We start from the raw sequence: 21,919 nt of genomic DNA on the forward strand, positions 1-21,919 counted from the left end.
AATAAAGTTCCACAGGAGGAAGAATAACTGCAGTGTGATATTTGTAGAAACAGAATGTCATATGGTTGAGCTATAAGTGTAGAATAAAGACAGACCAAAGTAATTTGTATTTATATTGTGTCTTTCAGGATATCCCAAAATGTTTCACAGAAAACGAAGTACTTTTGAAATGTAGTCTCCGTTCTAATGTGGGTGAGTGCAGCAACCATACAAACAATGCAAATATGTTAGTGATATATTACAGAAAATGCTGGAAATACACAGCAGGTCTGAATGTTGTATTGAATAAAGGTCATAGACCTGGAACATCAACTCTATTTCTCTCTCCATAAATGTTGCCAGGCCTGTTGCGTGTTTCCAGCATTTTCTGGATTTATTTCAGATTTCCATTTACAAATTTTGCTTTTGTAAAACGTTAGCGGCAATAGTTGAGGGATAAATGTTGGCCATGAAAACAGGAGAACTCTTCTGCTCTTCAAATATTGTCACGGGATCTTTTATTCCCTTAGTGCTGCACTGGAATGTCCATCTGGATTATGTACTCAAGTCTCTGAAGTAGTCTTAAACCATGACCTTCTCATTCAGAAGGGAGTGTCACCATTGAGCCAAGGGTGACACCTAGGATTATGTAGATTTCTTTCACTACACGTTGTTCACGATTGTTCAAAAATTATTTCTAGTATGAATATTTCTTTTTGCACCATTTGGTTCTAGACATGAAATGATCTGGTCAAGTTGAAGTCAAACAGTCCCCCTTATATACTAGAAAAAAGCTGAAGATTGTATTTGAAAGTCTCAACACTGGCTGAGCTGGGATCCTCTTCTCTTTGGTAGTGTTCCCAAGAAAAGTCCAAAGTTTGCAAAAAGCAGAGCCAACGTTTGACAAGATAGTGGAAGCTGTGTCATTTGTTGGCAGAAATTAATGTGGGATGAGATGTTTCAGAACAGATTCCAGTTTTTAAGTTTTGTTGCCTTTTAAACACCAGAAAACCATTCATGCCTATTTTAGTCACTTGATACAAATTGCCTTCCTGCCGTGATTACAGATGTTAACAGCAAAGTATGACAGTTTGTATAAATCAAAACGTTTAAAACAATGTAGTACAGCAAATGCAAAAAATTGATAGCAAAAATCAGACGACACCAAAACAAATTCCTTTTTCAAGCAAACTAAATGAATATGAAAGAAATGGTGCAAATAACAGAATTAAAACAAACAATGCCTCTTGTCTATCTGATCCACAAAGAAAATGCCAAACATGTTCTGAAGAGAAAGGGAAGAGAAAGAGGAAACATTTGAGAAGTGTTCCCAAGGATCAAATAATTACAATGGAGTGGATTTTCAACTTGTCATCCAGTGTAAAAGCAGCATTGCGGACTGGCTGCTCATTATAGAAACTGGGCATTTTTACCCGGTGAAGTGTGCAGATTAGTAAACAAATATGATAAACTATACAAAACTTAACATATACAAGTGGAAAGTATTATATGTTAAGTGTTCGCGGTGCAGATATACCACTTTTACAGTTTAATAAAGGAATATTTTTATAAACGATTAAAAGGCTCATTCCTAGAATTGTTGTAGATAAATAAAACCATAGGTAGACTTTGTTCTCATGTAGCAGGAAATTGAGATCTGAGACAATAATGATCTTGCAAGCCCTCAAATCTGTTTGAGCAGGTGTCCATACTACAGGTCTTGTTGGAGTTCTGCTTCTGATTTCAAACCACCTCAGGGTTGCTTCACAGGAAAAACCACTGATTAACGTTTCTTCCATGTGAACTTCCTGCGGGCTCCCTCCTGACCAGGCTTCTTCCGCTCTCTCACACGAGGATCTGGAGTCAGCAAGCCAGCTGCAAGCAGTTGAAAAGAAAGTGAATGCAAAAGGTTAACTTTTTAGCTAAAAGAATTCCCAAAGGTATTGATCCTAATTTTTACTTCTCTTTATGAAATGATGTAAATGGGAAAAGAATCTAACGCACATTGGTTTAATCACTACTGTATATGTCGCAAGTTAAAAATCATTTTTAAATTTGAAACTGTCCAATGTTGCAGTGGCTTTCTATATGAACTGCATACAATTTTGAATTGATTAATACCCATGCCTGGATAAAAATCTCAAAGCATAAAATAAATGTTCATCTTTCTTTTTAAGGTATAAAAGTCACATTGGTGTAAAAATAATCCACTACCTCCAGGGTTTGGGGGGCAGCATCTGTGCAAGAGATCAGTTTCAATATGTTTTTTCTGTTTTCAATGCATCTTCCAAGGATATAGTTTCTTAACAATCTGCGATGTACCTAAAATGGCAGCTCTACAGTAACTTGTGCTCAAAACCATTCACCATTATTTCTAATATTATTGCAACCAGTTTCCAAACTGGTTGTTACCAATTTTACTTCAACAAAAGTAATAAAAAAATTGGATGACAAAGTTGGTATAATGAATTTTATATCTGACTTATCTTTATCTGTTTTTTCCCCACAAACTTTCATTGTAGTGAAAAAAATACATGCGATTATATCTATTTTAAAATTAGTACCAGAACACAAGGCAGAAAAATAATCCTGAGAGACTGGTACTTTTTTTTGAACTGGACATTTTAAACTTTGTCTCAATCTAATTGGAAAGGAAAGGCTGTCCATGTAGTAATATTTGCAACCAGCAGGTACCAGATGTAAACTATTTTGGAATTTAAACTGACATTTTAGTTACCTTGTCTCATGGATTCCACCTCTTTCTCAGTGATAAAGCTAAGCAGAGCCCTTGAAGAAGCCAAGCGAATAGCTCCTGCCTGTGCAGACGCGCCACCTGCATATACTGTACATTCCATGTCATGCATCCCAAGTCGATCCAGGAATTGGAAAGGGAACATCAATTGTTCTCTGGAAATCACAGGGGAAAATATATGCAAAAATAAAAGTATTGTACTTATATTGATGATATAAATGCATTTCCCATGGCACTGCTCATGGTGAGTCAGAAATTACACTGTTGAGAGACAGGAGATGCTGGTTACTGAATGAAAGTTGAGAAATGCAACTCAAACAGTTCAGTACTTAGTCTACTGCATTTGTTGCTCCCAATGTGGTCTCCTCTACATTGGAGAGACCAAACGTAAACTGGGCGACCGCTTTGCAGAACACCTGCGGTCTGTCCGCAAGAATGACCCAAACCTCCCTGTCGCTTGCCATTTTAACACTCCACCCTGCTCTCTTGCCCACATGTCTGTCCTTGGCTTGCTGCATTGTTCCAGTGAAGCCCAATGCAAACTGGAGGAACAACACCTCATCTTCCGACTAGGGACTTTACAGCCTTCCGGACTGAATATTGAATTCAACAACTTTAGGTCGTGAGTCCCCTCCCCCATCCCCACCCCCTTTCTGTTTCCCCCTTCCTTTTTTTTCCCAATAAATTATAAAGATTTTCCTTTTCCCACCTATTTCCATTATATAAATAAAAAAAAACCCACTAGAGCTATACCTTGAGTGCCCTACCATCCATTCTTAATTAGCACATTCGTTTAGATAATATCACCAACTTTAACTTTAACACCTATGTGTTCTATTGTACTATTGTTGTTGACATCTTTTGATGATCTGCTTCTATCACTGCTTGTTTGTCGCTACAACCACACCAACCCCCCCCTCCACCTCTCTGTCTCTCTATCTCTCCGCCCCCCACACACACACCTTAAACCAGCTTATATTTCAGCTCTTTCCTGGACTCGAACTCAAGTTCTGTCGAAGGGTCATGAGGACTCGAAACGTCAACTCTTTTCTTCTCCGCCGATGCTGCCAGACCTGCTGAGTTTTTCCAGGTAATTCTGTTTTTGTTCAGTATTTTTTGATTGGTTCTTACAGTATGTGAACCAGTAATTTTGTGACACTGAATATGCAAAAATTGAATGCATTGTTCATGGGTAATTATATTTTAATAATGATGTACATTGTGTTTTCCTCACTCACTTGAAGCAGACGAAGAATTAAACTTGTTTTCTCACATTATAGCTACATAAATAAATCTGGGCACATATAAGGTTACAACTTCAATTAAAACCCTTTAAATAAAGTTAGAAACATCCTGTTAATATAGTTAGATACATCCATTACTGGATAGAGGGAGGATCAGCAGCTTGCAAGAACTGACACTCTGAATGGCCAGTCTCGCTAAAAATGAATGAAAAAAAGACATGTTTTTGCAGTTCTATAAGAGTAAAAATGTGCTATTGCTCAAAGGATTTAGATGGAAGTTCTGGGAGTTGCAGTGCACATAATTTGAAAAGGTATTGGATTCTGGGAATTGTAGTTTGTAACCCATTTGAGCTTTTCTATTCACTGGCTTGAGGAAGCCCAAGCCCAAGTTGAAGGGTCAGAGATCTGAAACATTATCTGTTTCTCTACACGAATGCTGCCTGACCTGCTGAGTATTTCCAGCATTTTCTGTTTTTATTTCAGATTTCCAGCATCTGCAGTATTTTGCTGTTACAGAAGCGCTTTTATGTTAGTACTGGAAAAAAGATTTCAAAGTCCCCAAGCTCAGGGCTAAATCAAGATAGTGGCCAAATCAATCTTCCAAAAATATTGAGTGATTTATTTGGTTCCTTTTTTAAAAAATTGGTAGCAGTTTGTTGAACAATTCTTGACTGATTGTTTAAAATTGCAAATGGAATAAAAACTGAGGTGCAACAGAGGAAGCGCGAGTGCTGAAATGTGATTGAAAAGTACACATCAGATATAACATATACACTTATATACACCAAAGGATCTCCCGTGGCATTGTCTGTGACAGGTTGAATGATACACTGCTTCACAAGGATACCAGCACATACTGTAATATGTAACGTTCATTTTACAGTAAGCTTGACTGGTGTCCCTTTAAGGCATTAAAGTATAAAGAGCATCATGTCATCGAGTGTTCAATTTTCTTTTGGCTAGAGAATTGGGTGGATTTTGGTAGCACTGTTGGGTCCTGTGATTTAGTAGCAAAGTAATATCCAAGTAATTAACATCCCTTAGGGAGAATTCCTTGGGTTTCACAGCACTGAGTGAATGGTGTTAGAATTCTGTGGCTCTGGGTGGAGTTCCCAGGATGGGGGAAGAGAAGGAGAGCCTTGGATGTTATAGTGTAAGGGTTAGGTGAGTGGGGAGGCTAGCAGTAATGGAAGGTGGGAAGGAGAACCACTTCCCTATTAAATGATCACCTCAGACCTATCCCTGGTCTCTCAGGATCTGTTTGTAGCACTAAATGTACCTACAAAATATTTGACATGAACATATAGTAAAATCACTTCTATATATCAAAATGTTACAAAGTCCAAGGCATAATGCCAAGCAATATTTAATAAGTAATTTCTCAACACAATGTTTAGTTACCAGACAAATTCTATTGTGGCAACTGTGATGATAGCACAAATCCAATCTGCACTAGTCTGGAACTATTTTCAATGTTATTATATATTCATAGTAAACCTATTGCATTTTTCACAGAAAAGAATTTGTGGTAGCCAAAACAAAGCAATCACATTTGAAAACAAAACACAAAGCTATGCTTTGCAATTTTTAGACTGTGTTTTCCAAACCTGCCCATTATAAAATATACACAACTCTGAAGCAAGTTTTCTTAGACATCGAAGTGTTGCAGAAGAAAATATTTGTTCCATCCCACTAGAAACAATTAGATGATTACCTTTCCTGTAGTGATGGAAAGTACACCAAATAGTCCACCCCATTCACTGTTATCTTTCCACTTCCATGATCTCGAACTATGGCTGTTGCTTTTGCTGTTTTTCTTTGACCTAGGGTTAAGATCGATTATGATTATTAACACAATTCTGTTCCAATTTTCCTCAGTTAAGTACATCTAACAGACAAACTCCTTTGGCCAAGGGATACTTCTTTCGGAAGCTGCTAAATTAGCTGTTCACTCTTGTGTTAAGTTCAAACATGTTGTACTTTATCGAAATAAGAGTCAATCCATTGTATTTCTGGAATAAACAAACAGTTTACGGTCCAAGACAGGTGAACGTTCTCATCTCCCAAGACTAATATCTCATAACTGAAAGTACTTTCAAACTGCTTCAAAAAAAGTTATTTTTCCGAAATGTTGAACATTTCTATAAAAGAAAACTCCATTACCCATGAGGCCAAAGGCTTTGCCCTGATTTTTTAAGGAAGTGCATGTCCTATCTCAGTTAACGCTGAATTGAAATACTTTGGAGTATCGAATCAGAGATTTTGGAGGTAGGGAATGCAGACCTGAAGGAGTTTGGGAGCAGAGCAGCAGGGGATAATATACAGCAGGTCCTGGGAAGAGGCCTCAATTGGACAGCCAGGGATAAGGCAGAACAGCAGAACAGCCAGAGTCCAGAGGAGCATCAGGAAGCAAGGTTTAAACAAAACCTAAAAAAAGTGATGTCAGCACAAGGGAAGCTGATTGATAAATAGCTGGTGGTTTTTTTTATTGTTTAGTTTACTTATGTTAAGTTTAATTAGGAGTTACATAATCAAGAGGCATGTCAAGATGATTTAGTCCCATTGAACGTACTTCCTGTGCCATGTGGAAACTCCCGGATGCTTCCCTATTCCTGGACAACCACAAGTGCAGGAAATGTGGTTACCTAGAGAAGTTCGAGATCCATATTTGAGGGTTTGTGCAGCAGCTTGTGTCACTGTAATGCATTGTGAGACTCAGGTCTATGTGGATAGAATGTGGTGACCACCATGCACTACAGGTAGCACAGCTATACGGGGGTGGGGAGGCAGAAAGATTGGGGACAGATCAGTGATAGGAAATTCAACAGTTAGGGGAACAGCCAGGTAATTTTGTGGTTGCAGATGTAATTCCAGGATGGCTTGTTGACTCACTGGTGCTCAAGTCCAGGATGTCAATGAGTGGCTGCAAGAACATTCTGAGGGGGGAGGTTGAACAGTCGGAGGTCATGGTCCATATCAGTACCAATGACATGGTAGAACAAGGAATGAAGTCCAGGAGGCAATTTTTTGTCAGCTAGGAGAAAGATTAATAAGCAGAACCTCAAAAGGTAATAATCTCCAGACTGCTCTCAGTGCCAGGCACTAGTGAGTATAGAAATAGGTGGATGAATATATGGATGAGCATAAAGTAGATGAATATATGGCTGCAGAGCTGGTGCAGGAGGGGAGGCTTTATATTCCTGGGGCATTCTGTGGGTGGTGGAAAATGTACAGGTCAGACAGGTTGCACCTCAACAGAGTTGGGACTAACGTCCTTGTGGAGCGGTTTGTGAGTTGTGTGAGGGAGGACTAAAACTAATTTGGCGGGGGAATGGGGGACATTATATGTAGAAAGGAGAAACAAAGTGCACAAAGGATTGGGGGATACAGAGAGCAATAGGGAAAGAAATAGTAAGGTATTAGATAGGATGAGACTAAGAGCAAATACTGGGAAGTCTAAGATACATTTGAAGCGAATGTGTGTAAACACACAAAGCACAGTAAATAAGGTTAATGTGCTGTAGGCACAAATAGCACCATGGGAAATATGATGGTATGCAAAATAGGAGACCTGGTTCCAGAAAGGGTAAGGTTAAATACTAAATATTCCTGGATACAAGATATTCAGAAAAGATAAGGAAAGAAAGAAAAGAGGATAGAGATGGGGGTGGTGACAATATTGATAAAAAAAGAATATTACTGTGCTGGAGAGAAAGGATACCCTGGAGAGGTCACGGACAGATGCTGGGCTGACTTATACGCCGCGATCTACTGTATTTTGCATCTAACTTTACCAAAGATGATGCTGTCAAAGTTACTGTAAAAGAGAAGGCAATTGAGATACTGGATGGGCTAAAAACTGATAAAGAGGTGGAACTAGAAAGGCTGACTGTACATAAGATAGATAGGTCACTAGAGTCCAAATGAGATGCATCCAAGGACGCTGAGGGAAGTAAGTGTGGAAATTACCATAATCTTCCAATCCCCCTTAGATACAGGTGTTGTGCCAGAGAACTGGAGATAGAAAATGTTACACCCTGGTTCAAAAAAGGATGTAATATAAACTCAGCAACTACAGGCCCAGTCAATTTAACCTGGGTGGTAAGAGAGTTTTTAGAAACAATAATCCGGGGCAAAATTAACAGTCACTTGGACATATGTGTATTAATTAAGGAAAGTTAACACAAATTTGTTAAAGGCAAATTGTGTTTAACCAACTTAATTGAGTTTCTTAAAGAAATGAAAGAGAGGGTTTTGAGGGTAATTCAGTTGATGTGGTTTTTAAGGACTTTCAGAAGTGATTTGACAAAGTGCCACATAACAGGCTTGTCAGCAAAGCTAAAGCTCAGGAAGTAAAAGGGGCAGTGGCAGCATAGATATGTGAATGGTTAAGTGACAGGAAACAGGGCAGTGTTGAACGATTGTTTTCCAGTCTGTAGGTAGTAATAGTATTGTTCCCCAAGGGTCAATACTATACCACTGCTTTTTGTGATGTATATTAATGACTTGGACCTGAGTGCACACGGCGCAATTTCAATATTTGCAGATGACATAAAGTTTGTGAACAGTGAGGGGGATGGTGATAGACATGATTTTGGATGAATGACATGAAACAGAAATTAGTAGTGAACCGTTGTTTTTTGACAGAAGGAAGGATTCCCAAGGGTCGGTATTAGGAGTACTGCTTTCCTTGATCTATATTAATGATCTAGTTTTGGATATGCAGGGCACAATATCAAATTTTTCAGGTGACACAACCTGGAAATATTGTGAACTGAGGAGGGTAATGATGAACTTAGAGGACATAAACAGAAACATAACATAGAAAATAGGAGTAGGCCATTCGGCCCTTCGAGCCTGCTCCGCCATTCATTATGATCATGGCTGATCATCCAACTCAATAGCCTGCTCCCACTTTCTACCCATATCCTTTGATCCCATTCATCCCAAGAGCCATATCTAACTCCTTCTTGAAAACATACAATTTTGCCGGCAGAATTTTGCCGTTGGCAAGCAGGGGAGCAGGGCCTGCTCGCCGATGCGTAAAATGATGCGGGATGACGTTGGGTGGAACCCCCGACGTCATCCCACCCCGTTTAAATTTTGAGGAAGCGGGGGCGCAGCAAAATCAGCTATGGGCCCGCTGAACTTTCAATGGCCACTTGAGGCCACTGACAGGATCATTTAACCAATTAAAGGACCTGCCCGTCCAACCTTAAGGTTGGTGGGGAGGCCAGGAGCCCCAGTGGCAAATAGAGAAAACATGAAACCTCATCCGATGGCAGGATGAGGTTTCATGCAGGGTTTTAATTGGATAATTAAATTGTAATAAAGTTGTTCTGTAAATTATGAACATGTCCTAACTCATCACATGAGGGGACATGTAAGGGAATTTTTTTTTCTATTTTTAATATTTTTCAAAGTCCAGGCGATCCCCCTGAGGCTGCACTTAGCCTCAGGGAGATTTGCTATCTTCTGTGCGCATGTGTGAAAGAGCGCACACTCAATTTCAGGGATTCCCACCTGCCCGCACAGGGAGCACACAGCGCTTCCTGGCGGACGTCAAGCTAGGTGGGCCTTAATTGGCCTGCTCACGTAAAATGGCGGTGCGGCCCCGATTGCTGGCGGCGATCGGCTCCGTGCCTGCCGACCCAACAGACAGAAAATTCTGCCCAATGTTTTGGCCTCAACTACTTTCTGTGGTAGCGAATTCCATAGGCTCATCACTTTCTGGGTGAAGAAATTTCTCATCTCAGTCCTAAATAGTCTACCCCATATTCTCAAGACTGTGACCCCTGATTCTGGACTCCTCCACCATCAGGAACATTCTTCCTGCATCTACCCTGTCTAGTACTGTTAGAATAGGTTTCTATGAGATTCCCCCTCATTCTTCTGCGCTCCAGCAAATATAATCCTAACAGATTCAATCTCTCCTCAGATGTCAGTCCAATGAAATAGATGAAATTTAATGCAGAGAAGTGCAAAGTGATATATTTTGGTAGGAAGAAAGAGGGAAAGGCAATATAAACTAAAGCGTATAATTCTAAAGGGGGTGCAGAAACAGAGACTCGGGGTATATATGTGCAAATCGCTAAAGGCAACAGGGGAGGTTGAGAAAGCAATTTAAAAATAACAGAAGGGATCCCAGGCTTTATAAATAAAGGCATGGAGTACAAAAGCAAAGAAGTTATGATAAATCTTTGTAAAACACTTGTTTGGCCACAACTAGAGTAGTGTGAACAATTCTGGGCACTCCACTTTAGGAAGAACATGAAGGTCTTAGAAAGGGTGCAGAAGAAATTTACTAGAATGGTTCCAGAACGAGGGACTTTCAGTTACATTAATGGATTGGAGAAGCTGCAAGTGTTCTGCTTAGAGCAGAGAAGATTGAGAGATTTGACAAAGGTGTTAAAAATCATGAGGGGTCTAGACATGCAGATAGAGAAAATGTTCCCATTGGCGGAAGGGCTGGAAGGGTAAAGAACCAGAGGACACAGATTAAAGGTTACTGGCAAAAGAAGCAAAGGTGATGAAGAAACACTTTGTTATGCAGCAAGTGGTTATGATTTGATTGCATTGCCTGGAGGCAGATTCTATCATGGATTTTAAAAGGGAATTAAATGGGTAAGTGAAAGGAAAAATATTGCAGGGCTACAGGAAAAGGATGTGGGGATTGGGACTAGCTGGACTGCTCTTGCAGAGAGTTGGCATGAACTCAACAGGTTGCATGGCTTCTTTGCATGCTGTAAACCATTCTGTGATGATTCTAATCTGACATGATATGGCACTATAAGAAGGCATGTTCTTAGTATAGATACAGAGTGTCTCCATGATCAAATTATTCTCAAAAGAGAAAAAGGATATTTCTGACAGAGATTTTCACAAAGGTCTGTAGAGAATATTTTCCAATATTAAATCTTCTGGTCTCAAATGCTTACAGATCAGACATAGTCTAATTGAATTGTGAAAACAAATTCAAGAAGCTGCTCCAATGTTACTCCCTAGAATCCTATGAACTAGAGTCTTTATGTGTTTGTCCATGAATTACTTTTTGAAATGTAGTCACCATTTTGGAGGCAAACATGGCAGTTAATTTGTGGATAGGAAGGTCTGACAAACAGCAAGAAAGATAAATAACTGGTTAATCTGTTTTTAACAACGTCAAGTCAACTATAACAGGATGGGAATGGAGCTGGCTTGGGTCAACTGGAATCAAAGGTTGATAGACAAAACTGTATCTGAACAATGGGCAGCCTTTAGAGAAGAGTTAGTTCAGGCACAGACAAGGCAATTCCCACAAAGTGGAAAGGCAAGGCAAACAAATCCAGATCTCCTGGATGACAGAAGAGATTGTGATTAGCAATTAAAATGAAGAAAAAAAAGTGCATTTATGACAGATGTCAGGTGGACATTACAACCGAGAACCAGGCTGAATATAGAAGGTTCAGAGGAAGAGTGAAAAGCAAATAAGCGAAGCAAAACAAGATATGAAAAGAGGCTAGCAGCTAATATAAAAGGGAATTCAAAAGTCTTCTGTTGGCATATAAATAGTAAAAAGTTGAGTGGGGCCAATCAGGGACCCAAAAGGGGAGTTACGCATAGAGGCAGGGGACAAGGCTGAGATATAAAATGAATACTTTGCATCTGCCATTACCAAGAAACAAGATGTTGCACAGTCACAGTGAATGAGGAGGTAATTCAGACATTTGAAAAGTTTAAAATTGATAAAGAGGTGGTATTGGATAGGCTGTCTGTACATGGAGCTGTGAAGGCACCAGGACCAAATGGAATGCACCCGAGAATACAAAGAGGAGTAACGGTGGAAATTGCAGAGGTACTGGCCATAATTTTCCAGTCTTTCTTAGGCTCAGGGATGGTGTCAGATGAATGGAGAATTGCAAATGTTGCATCCTTGTTCAAAAAAAGCTGTAAAGATAAGCCCAGCAACCACAGGCCATCAGTTTGACCTCGATGGTGGGGAATCTTCTAGAAACTATAATGCAAGACAAAATTAGTAGTCACTCTGGCAAATGTGGGTTAATTAAGGAAAGTCAGCACAAATTTGTTAAGGGAAAATGCTGGACATTTTTGTTGAAGTAACAAGAGGATTGATCAAGGTAATGTTGCTGGTGTGATGTACATGGACTTCCAAAGTGCATTTGATAAAATGCTGCATAATGGATTTATGGACAAGTTATAGCTCATGGAATAAAAGGGTCAGTGGCAACATGTATACAAATTGGCTGAAAGACAGGAAAGAGTGTAATGGTTAATGGATGTTGTTTGGACTGAACAAAGCTTTGTCGTGGTTTTGGTACCCTCACTGTTCATGATATATATTGATGATCTTGACCTTGGTGTACAGGGCACAATTTCAAAATTTGCAAGTGATAGCAAACTTGGAAACATTGTGAACTGCAAGGAGGATAGTGTAGGACTTCAAAATGGACACAGGCAGATTGGTGTACTGGGCAGACAGATGAAATTTAATGCAGAGAAATATGAAGTGATTAATTTTGGTAGGAAGAATGCAGAAAGACAACATACAATAAAGGGTACAATTTTAAAGGAGGTGCAGAAGCAGAAGGACTTGGGTATTTATGTGAAATATTAATTGAAAATGGCAGGATAAGTTGAGAGGGTGGTTAATAAAGCTTACAGCATCCTATGCTTTATCAATAGGGGCATAGTGTACAACAGCAAGCAAGTTATGTTAAACTGTATAGAACACTGGTTTGGCCTTATCTGGAGTATTGCACCCAGTTCTTTAGGAAAGGTGTGATGGGAGAAAGAGTGTGTGTGTGTGTGTGTGTATGTGAGAGAGAGAGAGAGAGAGTGTGAGAGAGAGCGTGCAGAAGATTTACAAGAATGGTCCCAAGGATGAGGAACTTCAGTTATGTAGGTAGATTGGAGAAGTTAGGGCTTTTTTCCTTGAAGAGAAGGTTGAGAGGAGATCTGGGTATTCAAAATCATGAGCGTGGGAAAAGTAGATAGGGCAAAAATGTTTCTATTGGTTAAGGATCACGAACAAGAGGGCGCAGATATGATGTGATTTGGCAAAATAAGCAATGGCGATGTGAGGAAACGTTTTTTCACGCAGTGAGTCGTTAAGATCTGGAATGCACTGCCTGAGAGAGCAGTGAAGACAGGTTCAATCGAGGTATTCAAAAAGGAATTGGATTATTATCCCAAAAGGAAGAATGTGCAAGTGGCATTAGCAAATTACCCCTAGGAGAACCAATACAGACATAATGGCCAACAGCCTCCTTCTGTGCTGTAACAATTCTGTGATTCTGTGGTTGTGTTGGTTAAAGGAAAACAATTTGCCTAGAAAATAGGAAGAACTTCCTGCTCCTCTTCAAATAGTTCTATATGGTCTTTTATATCTAACTAAGTTGGACGGCGTTTCAGTTTAAAGTCTCATCCAAAAGAAGTCTTGAAAAGCTGAAGTAACACATAATTAAAGGCTGTCTGTGGCACTGACTGTGCCAATACATAACATAATGCAGGTGCAACAGAGGTGCCCTGGGCCAAGCTTTACGCAGTGCTGGAATTAGAAGCAACAGCCATACACTCTAGAGCCATAGCACCCTTCAAATTTACCATGTTACACAGAACACAGAATTGTACAAATCTGTGATCTAAATTTTATACAAATGTAAGATTTAATAATCTTTAGTGTTTGAAGTTCACTTCTATGACTCTCCTCAGGTGCTCATAGTTGATTTGGTAAAATAAAAGGAACTTTATTGAGGATTGGGAGATTTGGTGTGTCTGCTTCTATAGTTGTAACTGCTACTATAATGTATACCAAGTTCAATGTTCTATGTGCTGCAAGGATAAAATCTGTTGTGAAGTTCATATTGTATACATCAACAGTCAGGCATACTCATGCTGACATGCATGCCTTCTAGTAATGCAGCTGTGACCTGCAACCAATAAATGTAGTTATCATTTATTCAGTTTTCATCGCATTGCAAAGTTGAGAAATTTCAAGCAGTCTGGTTTAATTTACATTACTGAGGAGTCCAGAATCTGTGAACCATATGTATAACTAGAATATATAACATGGCAAACTCTATGTACAAGATGAGGCATGTCATATAAACAGCTGGAAGTCAGCCAAACTCCTTTCTTGCACAATCTTTCTTCCATTAGTTGCCGTCTGTTAACTTAACTTCAGTAGAATTCCCATCCCCAAAGTAAGTAATATTATAATTCTCACACACATTCAAAGTTCTGCTTAGCTGAAGAACGTGATGCATAGTTCTATTGAGATTTTGTTTTGGTGAGATGCCAATAACTGAACACCAGAATGGCACTTACAGGCACATAATTATTTTAACAGAAATGTAGAATTATGTAGAAAACTCTTAAATTTGAAGAATAAAGTACTTGCAATATATTTCCTCCAGAGCTAGCTTTCCCGTAATGGCTAATGGAACAGAGCTTGAACATGTGAATGGTGTACAAAAATGAAACAAAGCAATGGTGGGTCTTACCATTTAATAGTAATGGCATATCAATGGGACTTCAGAAGGCCAGAGCACCCGACTAGTAAAAAGGAACCTGAACCTCAACATATACTTTGCTGAACAGACAGAAATGAAAGCCGGACTCTATGGTAGATTTTTATTTTTACCTTCTCCTTTACTGAAAGCTACTCCATTCTCATCAAACTGTAACGGTTCAATTATCTGTTTCTTGGACTGATCTTCCAGCTTTCTGCGAAATTTCAACACATATTCTTCCTTAATACTGCAGTATGGTAAGGATAGCATACGCTCCAGTAACTGAAGAAAGTGCATGTACTGTTTAAAGCATAAAAGGAAAGACTAATGTTACTTAATAAAGGTCAACTATTTATTAAACAGGACAATCGACAATTAAACTCATTACCTCCTGCACAGTCCTACACTTAATATGGCACACATTAGCTCTGGTAGTTCCAAAACTGGGATTGGGTTGTAAATAGATAACAGTTGGGTTGGGAGAATAGTTTGAGCAATTTGCATTAATATACAGTAGAAACAATTTTCTAGCAAGACAGCAATAAAATACACACTAAGTAGGCTTTGATTATTCACCATGACTAGAATAGAAGCTGCAAACTAGCTGAAAACTCTTTCTTTCCACAGAGAATCGAGACTCTCAAATTAGAGCTCATGGATAAAAATTGTGTGGGATGTGGACAGAGATTGGTGGTTTGGCATTGGCTATTACATATCTCCAATTCATCTGGGAGGGATGTCAGTACGTCGTTGGACTTTAACAATTAAAAGGATATCAAGTTAGAATTCTTACTGGATTGTGCTCAATATTTTTTAAAAGTCTACAAACCACTGCCTTAAAAAGATTTTTCTTACATGATACAATTTTTTTGCAACAACAAAGCCTTCTGGTATGTGTTTCTTGACCTAGTGGAAATAATAGTTCAGCCTTTAGACAAGTTTAGGAATATCATACCTAGGTGAACCCACTGGAGGCATGGTTTGCCAGAAAGGTACAAGTTCTTCTCTTGTGTCACCAGCAAATGATTATTATACAGTTGTCTTTTTAAATGAAAAATGGCAAACTTAAAAATAACCAGAAGTCAGAAAGATAATACATACACTTCAGACAGGTATCTCTTTATAACAAATTAAATTTGAGCTCTAACATTGTTATTAATCTGTAATTAAAAATATTGGCTATTTTACAAGGTAATACATTCTATGTCTACAGTTATGCAATAGAAACAAGGAGCATGGACACATGAAAGCATATAATCAACTGCACAGCAGCAAACATTTAATTATTAAAAAGAAACAGCCAGTCCCTCCAGACCAACAATCTACAAGCAATGCTTTGAATGGCTGGAGAAGTGACAGCAAAGGAAGAGAAAAAGATTGTGCTTAATTCTTCATTGGCCTCCTTGTTAGGCTAGTGTAAAAATGGAGTTAACCTAATTACAGGCCAAAGGGCTGTTTAAGTAGCATTTTACAGCTGTTTGATTAACCAGTTTGCACATATCTTGTACCAAGCAAGATCTACCTGTAAACATTCCATTCAAGTATTAACACATGTTAAACACATTCATACTACATTAAAGACATATAAATGCAAGTTGTTGTTATTTTATAATAGACTTATCTTCAGATTTTACATTTGGTTTGTCCCAGAAAAAAAACTGAAAGGTATCAAAGCCAACAAGAATTTTCACATAATTAAGGTTTAGTTGGATTCATAAAACCTGATTTTTGAGGATACAGTTTTGATAGACAGAAATTAAGTGCACAATTTTTTGATAACTTTGAATTCAAATGAACTCTAATTTTATTTAAATTGATTTAAAACATGCTAATTTTAGTGAGGATAAATTAAATTGTATATAATTCAATTAAAAGAGATGAAAACAGGAATTCAACCAAATGTATGGTCTTTTATACTAGAATTCCAATTTTATTTTAAATGATATTGCATATAGTATTCTCTATAATGAGTATTCAATGAACATATCATAATGCCTTTTGAGTAGGGATAATTTCTTCAACTCAAGTGTATGCATGTGTTTGTGTACATAATAGGCACAGTTCAAAGTTCTCCTCCCGGAAACACTTTTAAAAATATTGTCCACCTACAATAAGAAATTGTGAATATTCTAAACAAAGAAACTACCAAAATGTCTGGAGTTTTGGTATTAACGCTGCGCACTCTAACTGCTTACTCAGGATGAACCAGAACACATGCAGCCTTGTGTTCTATTTGACCTGGGCCCGAGTTTCAACCTCCCAAATTTATTATCTATACTTTTGTTACCTACAGGCCTGGCTTCTCCAATGTCTTCCATGCTGGCCTCCTGAGTTCCATCCTCCACAAATTCTAGCAAACAAAATATTTTGACCCACATTCTGACCTGTTCACCCATTTTTCCCCATTCATTTGGTCATATGCCTTTCAAAACATTGAATTTTGAACTCCAGACCTCATGTACAAAATCTTTCACCAACCCTCTACTCTCCCAGCTTCTCGCACACTTATGTCTTGTCCTATTACCAATTATACTGATTCCAGCCTCCTATTTATTCAACTTACCTCTATCTTGCATTGTGTCAGAGATTTTAGGCATTTCAGCTCTACACTTTGGAACTCTGCTAAACCCCATCCTAAACCCCTCCACTTAATTATTTTTTTAATCCAAATAATTAAATAAATGGTTCACTATGCTTTTTGACATCTTTGCTAACTCTTCAACCTGCCACTAGTTTTTTTTTGTTTGCGGAACTCTCAGATTTAGTGGAAGTCGTTGAAAATATACAGTGCGCGCAGTCTAGAGTACACCAGGTCAATACTCCTAGCTGGAGGAGATGCATTTTTGTTATGAATTCAATGGATCCAGTGGTGATCTGGATGAGTCTAAGTTGAGCAGAAATCCTTAATCTTAAAGTGTTTCCCAATTAATACTATTTAGCTCCAGCTAAGACTGAACTTTCTTCCTGCCCTCTGCTCCCTCCCCACTATACTTCTCCTTATTTTCCCTCTCCTCCACCATAACGATACAGTCTATGGTTGTGTTACCATTCCTTGGGCAACAGTAACTGCCCAGTATCTTACCAGAACGCACTTCTTTATACATTAACTTGAAGAGGCTACTCAACCATGCATGTCATCACAGATAAATTCACCAAACATCCACTCACAAGCATCTTCCAGCAAGGACACCAACAGCGAATAGGAGCAAAAGTTCTGGCTTCCACAGGTTCTTTGGGCAATTTTGGCACCCAAACAGCTGTCCTGACTGAAGGCAACTAACTCAGCGAGGACTAGATGTTCCTGTTCCATACAACTCAATTGCACATTCTGTGACATATTTACCCACTAAGGTAGCAAATCAGATGTTAAGACTGCCATCAACATCAAGATTAACATGACAGACCTGAAAAGAATGCTGACTCTTGATCAATAGATCAACAGGGGCCTACTGGGACTTTAGCAGCAAGTTAGCAGACATATGACCTTCCATCAAAGTGGGCAGATATGGCAGATGAGAAATGGAGAACAGAAATTGATCTTTACAAGTAAAGAAAATTAAAAATTGTCTTAGCAAAATTAAGTGATTGTATGGTATGAGAAGGAAGAGCAGTTTCAATTCCAAGTATATGGCTACCCTTCAAACAAAAAACGAAAAGGAAACACATTTTGAGATCTTTATTTGCAGCAGTTTCCTTACTGAATCTAGGTAATATTTTGATAGTATCAGCTGTACACTAGACACGTATAAAAATGAATGGAAATTTAAATAATCTTAGCAAGCATCAAGTATTCATACATTCAATCAGCAGTGTATTGTAAATTGTTCACTGTGGCACTTTAGACATCAACTATTACATCAGAAAATTAATTGTAGGATTATCAACAACTGTCGTTTCCACACAGCGCACCCGAGAGTATTGATACTCTATGTCAACACATTACATAAAAATACCTATTATCTTAACACTTTTTTTAAATAAGATAAGTTAAGCAAATGTGTGCCTCCAATTCTCTCATGAAAGACAGTTAGGATGGGCTGAATAAGGACAAAGAAAATACTATCTGAACTCAATTCCTGTCTTTAATTTGAATCTTTGAATAATTTTAGCATTTAGCCAATGGCAAAATTGCTGTTTCAGGGTCCAATTGCAACAAGAGTTCAAATTAATCCTCTAGTAAAGCTCACTGGAAACTACTAGTAAAGTGGCTTTATTCAACATTACAGAAACCCACTTTGTCAAATAGTTCAATTGTTTTGAAATTAGCCTTTCTAAAAAGAATTTAATAGCCTCATTAAACTTTTATGAATTAGATTATGGTAGGCATGCAAGTTTTAAATACTCCGGGTAAACATCTGAGAACCTCTGGATCATTTGATCAACTGTAGTAATTAAGAGAAAGCTCAACAACATGCATATTAACTCTGTAAACTGAATGTAAAGATGGACAGGATTTTTCCCAGGTTGCCAAAAGTTCCATTCCATTCATTTTCTGCAAATTCTTTTCCCCTCCAAATTTATACTGGTTGCTGAAGTCAGCATCCAGTTGGACTTTCACAATATTAAAATCACAAATTATCAATTTTAGAAACAACCTATAGGAAAATCCAGTGACATTTTTTGCGATTCTGCCTCATACTGCAAAGGCCAAATCTTTTAAGTAACATATAGTCCATAAAACACTATTACTCACGTCATGGTCAGAAATTTGTTCGACCAGCATCTCTTCCAGTTCTTCCTTTATCAACCATCTACTTCCAACTAAATTTCTATTCGGGAAAAAAAGAAAATCCAGTGATTCTACCTAATCCAGTGATACCTAAAAACTCTTATTCAGGTTTGCAATTACACTTCTCTATGTCAGAACACAGGTATTAATGGAGTTGTAGCCTGTGCATATGATCACAATTCAAGAGTGCAAAAGGGAAGGGATTTTTCCAATTCTATTGCTAGATACAAAAGTGTAGTTTAATCTACTTATTGAGAAAACAAAGTGCTAACTACTTAGGTAAACTGTGACAAAGAAACTATGATGATATTATTTTAAATACCACAATACCTGTCAGAAACAGGTAGAGAGGATTTTACAATAAATAAGTTTCAGCAACTTGATCGTGAGATCATTAGCATTTTTAATTTAAAGATTTTTATCAGTGTGAATGAAATACATCAGTAAGATATTTGAATACTAAACATACAAATTTAACAAAGTGTAATTTCAAATGATACAAAAGGTTGAGTGGGATCAACTGTGACAAATGATGTGTTAAGTCTGAAAACGACATAACCCAATCAGAAACAAGAATCAATGTTAAACAAAGCCAATTATACAGGTATGCGGGGAGAGCTGGCTAAGGTTGATTTAGTAAATACATTGAAAGGCATGGTGGGAAACAAATAGTGGGAAAATGTTGAACCAGAATACATTCCACTGAAAAACAAAAACTCAGCAAGAAAGATCCAACGTTAGCTTATTGAGGTGGTTAAGTATAGTATTAGATTAAAACAAAAGGCTTATAATGTTGGAAAAATTGTAGTAGGTCTGAGGATTGCAAGTGTTTTAGAAACCAGCAAAAGGCCACCGAAATGGTGATAAAAGGAAAAAAATAGAATGAGACTGCAGTCAGAAATACAAAAACTGATTGTAAGAGCTTTTACAAATATGTGAAAAGGATGACAGTGGCTTAAGTAAATGTTGGTCCCTTAGAAGCAGAGACAGAAGAAATGATCATGGGGAATGAGGAAATGGCAGAAACATTGAACAAATACTTTGTGTCCATCTTCACAGAAGACACAAGTTACATGCCAGACATAGAGGGTAACTTAGGTGTTAATATGAGTGAGGAAATTAAGGTAATTAATATCAGCAAAAAAAAAATACTAGAGGAACTCAAGGGACTAAAATCAGACAAATCCCCAGGGCCTGATGGTTCAAAAAGAGATAGCTACAGAGATAGTTAATATGCCAACTAAGATTTTCCAAAATTCCATAGATTCTGAAATGGTTCCAGCAGATTAGAAGTTATTAATATTACTATTCAAGAAAGCAGGGAGAGAAAACAGGAACTACTGGCAAGTTAACCTGTCAGTCATTGAGAAAGTGCTGGAATCAGTAATGCATTTAAAAAAGCACAGTATGATTAGAACAGGTCAACATGGTTTTACAAACGGGTTAGATTTGAGATTGTAACTAGTAGGAGTAGATGAAGGGAACCAGTAGATGTAGTATACTTGGATTTCCAAAACGCATTCACTAAGTTTTTTTAAAATATTCGTTCATGGGATGTGGACTTTGCTGGCTGGCCAGCATTTATTGCCCATCCCTAATTGCCCTCAAGAAGGTGATGGCGAGCTGCCTTGAACTGCTGCAGTCATGTGTTGTAGGAACACCCATAGTGCTGTTAGAAAGGATGTTCCAGGATTTTAACCTAGTGACAGTGAAGGAATGGTGTTTGGGAATTGGAAGGGAACTTGCAGGTGATGGTGTTCCTATGCATCTGCTGCCCATGTTCTTCCAGGTGGTAGAGGTCATGTGTTTGGAAGATGCCACACAAAAGGTTCACAGAAAATAATGGCTCATGGAGTTTGAGGTGATATAAGAGCATGAATACAGGATTACTTAACGGACAGGAAGCAGACATTTTCAAATTGGCAGGCTGTGACTAGTGGAGTGCCGCAAGAGTCAATGCTCAGGCCTCAGCTATTTACAATCAATATTACTGACTTGGATGAAAAGATGGAGTGTAACGTATCTACGTTTGCTGATGATACAAAGCTAGGTGGGAATGCAAGCAGTGAGGAGGATACTAAGAAGCTGCAAAGAGATATAGACAGCTAAAGTTAGTTGACAGTAACGTGGCTGATGGAGTAAAATGGGAAAGGATCAAATTATTCACATTGGTCATAAAAATGAAAAGCAGAATATTTTTTAAAAGGCTTGAAACTTGTAAATGTTTATGTTTAGAGAGATTTGGGTGCACTCGTACAAGGAACACAAAAAGTTAGCATGCAGGTACAGCAAGCAATTAGGAAAGCAAATGGCATGTTGGCCTTTATTGCAAAGGCATTAGAGTACCCGAATAGGGATGTCTTGTCCTAATTGTACAGGGCTTTAATGAGATCACACTTAGAATGCTGTGTGCAATTTTGGTCTCCATATTTAAGGAAGGATTCATTAGGCTGGTCTCTGGGAAGAGAGGGTTGTCCTATGATGAAAGTCTAGTAAAGTGGGTCTATATTCCCTGCAGTTTAGAAGAACGAGAGGTGAACTCATTGAAAAATTCAAGATTATGAAGGGGCGTGACAGGGTAGATACGGAGATGTTGTTTCCCCGGCTGATGAATCTAGAACAAGTGGATACAGTTTCAAGATGAGGCGTCGATCATTTAGGATTGAGATGGGGAGAAGTTTCTTCACTCAAAGGGTTGTGAATC

The 21,919-nt window shown here is 38.3% G+C and overlaps 1 protein-coding gene across 3 annotated transcripts in view; it reads right to left on the reverse strand.

Moving 5' to 3' along the window:
* Positions 1–227: 227 nt before the first annotated feature.
* The window catches only part of mrps9 (mitochondrial ribosomal protein S9), a 104,569-nt gene continuing 82,877 nt past the window's right edge, over positions 228–21,919 (reverse strand). For 2 of the 3 annotated variants that reach the window (XM_041198936.1, XM_041198937.1), the window contains 5 exons: positions 19,180–19,255; positions 14,618–14,786; positions 5,690–5,798; positions 2,717–2,886; positions 228–1,854 (listed from right to left, as the gene is read on the reverse strand). In XM_041198936.1, the coding sequence (XP_041054870.1) occupies positions 1,763–1,854; positions 2,717–2,886; positions 5,690–5,798; positions 14,618–14,786; positions 19,180–19,255 (616 nt within the window). In that variant the 3' untranslated portion in view covers positions 228–1,762. Of the gene's footprint in view, positions 1,855–2,705; positions 2,887–5,689; positions 5,799–14,617; positions 14,787–19,179; positions 19,256–21,919 lie in introns of all 3 variants that reach the window. The other variant, XM_041198938.1, reaches the window with a different exon arrangement.

Source organism: Carcharodon carcharias, chromosome 11 (assembly GCF_017639515.1).
Source record: "Carcharodon carcharias isolate sCarCar2 chromosome 11, sCarCar2.pri, whole genome shotgun sequence".
In the NCBI taxonomy this organism is placed as follows: domain Eukaryota; kingdom Metazoa; phylum Chordata; class Chondrichthyes; order Lamniformes; family Lamnidae; genus Carcharodon; species Carcharodon carcharias.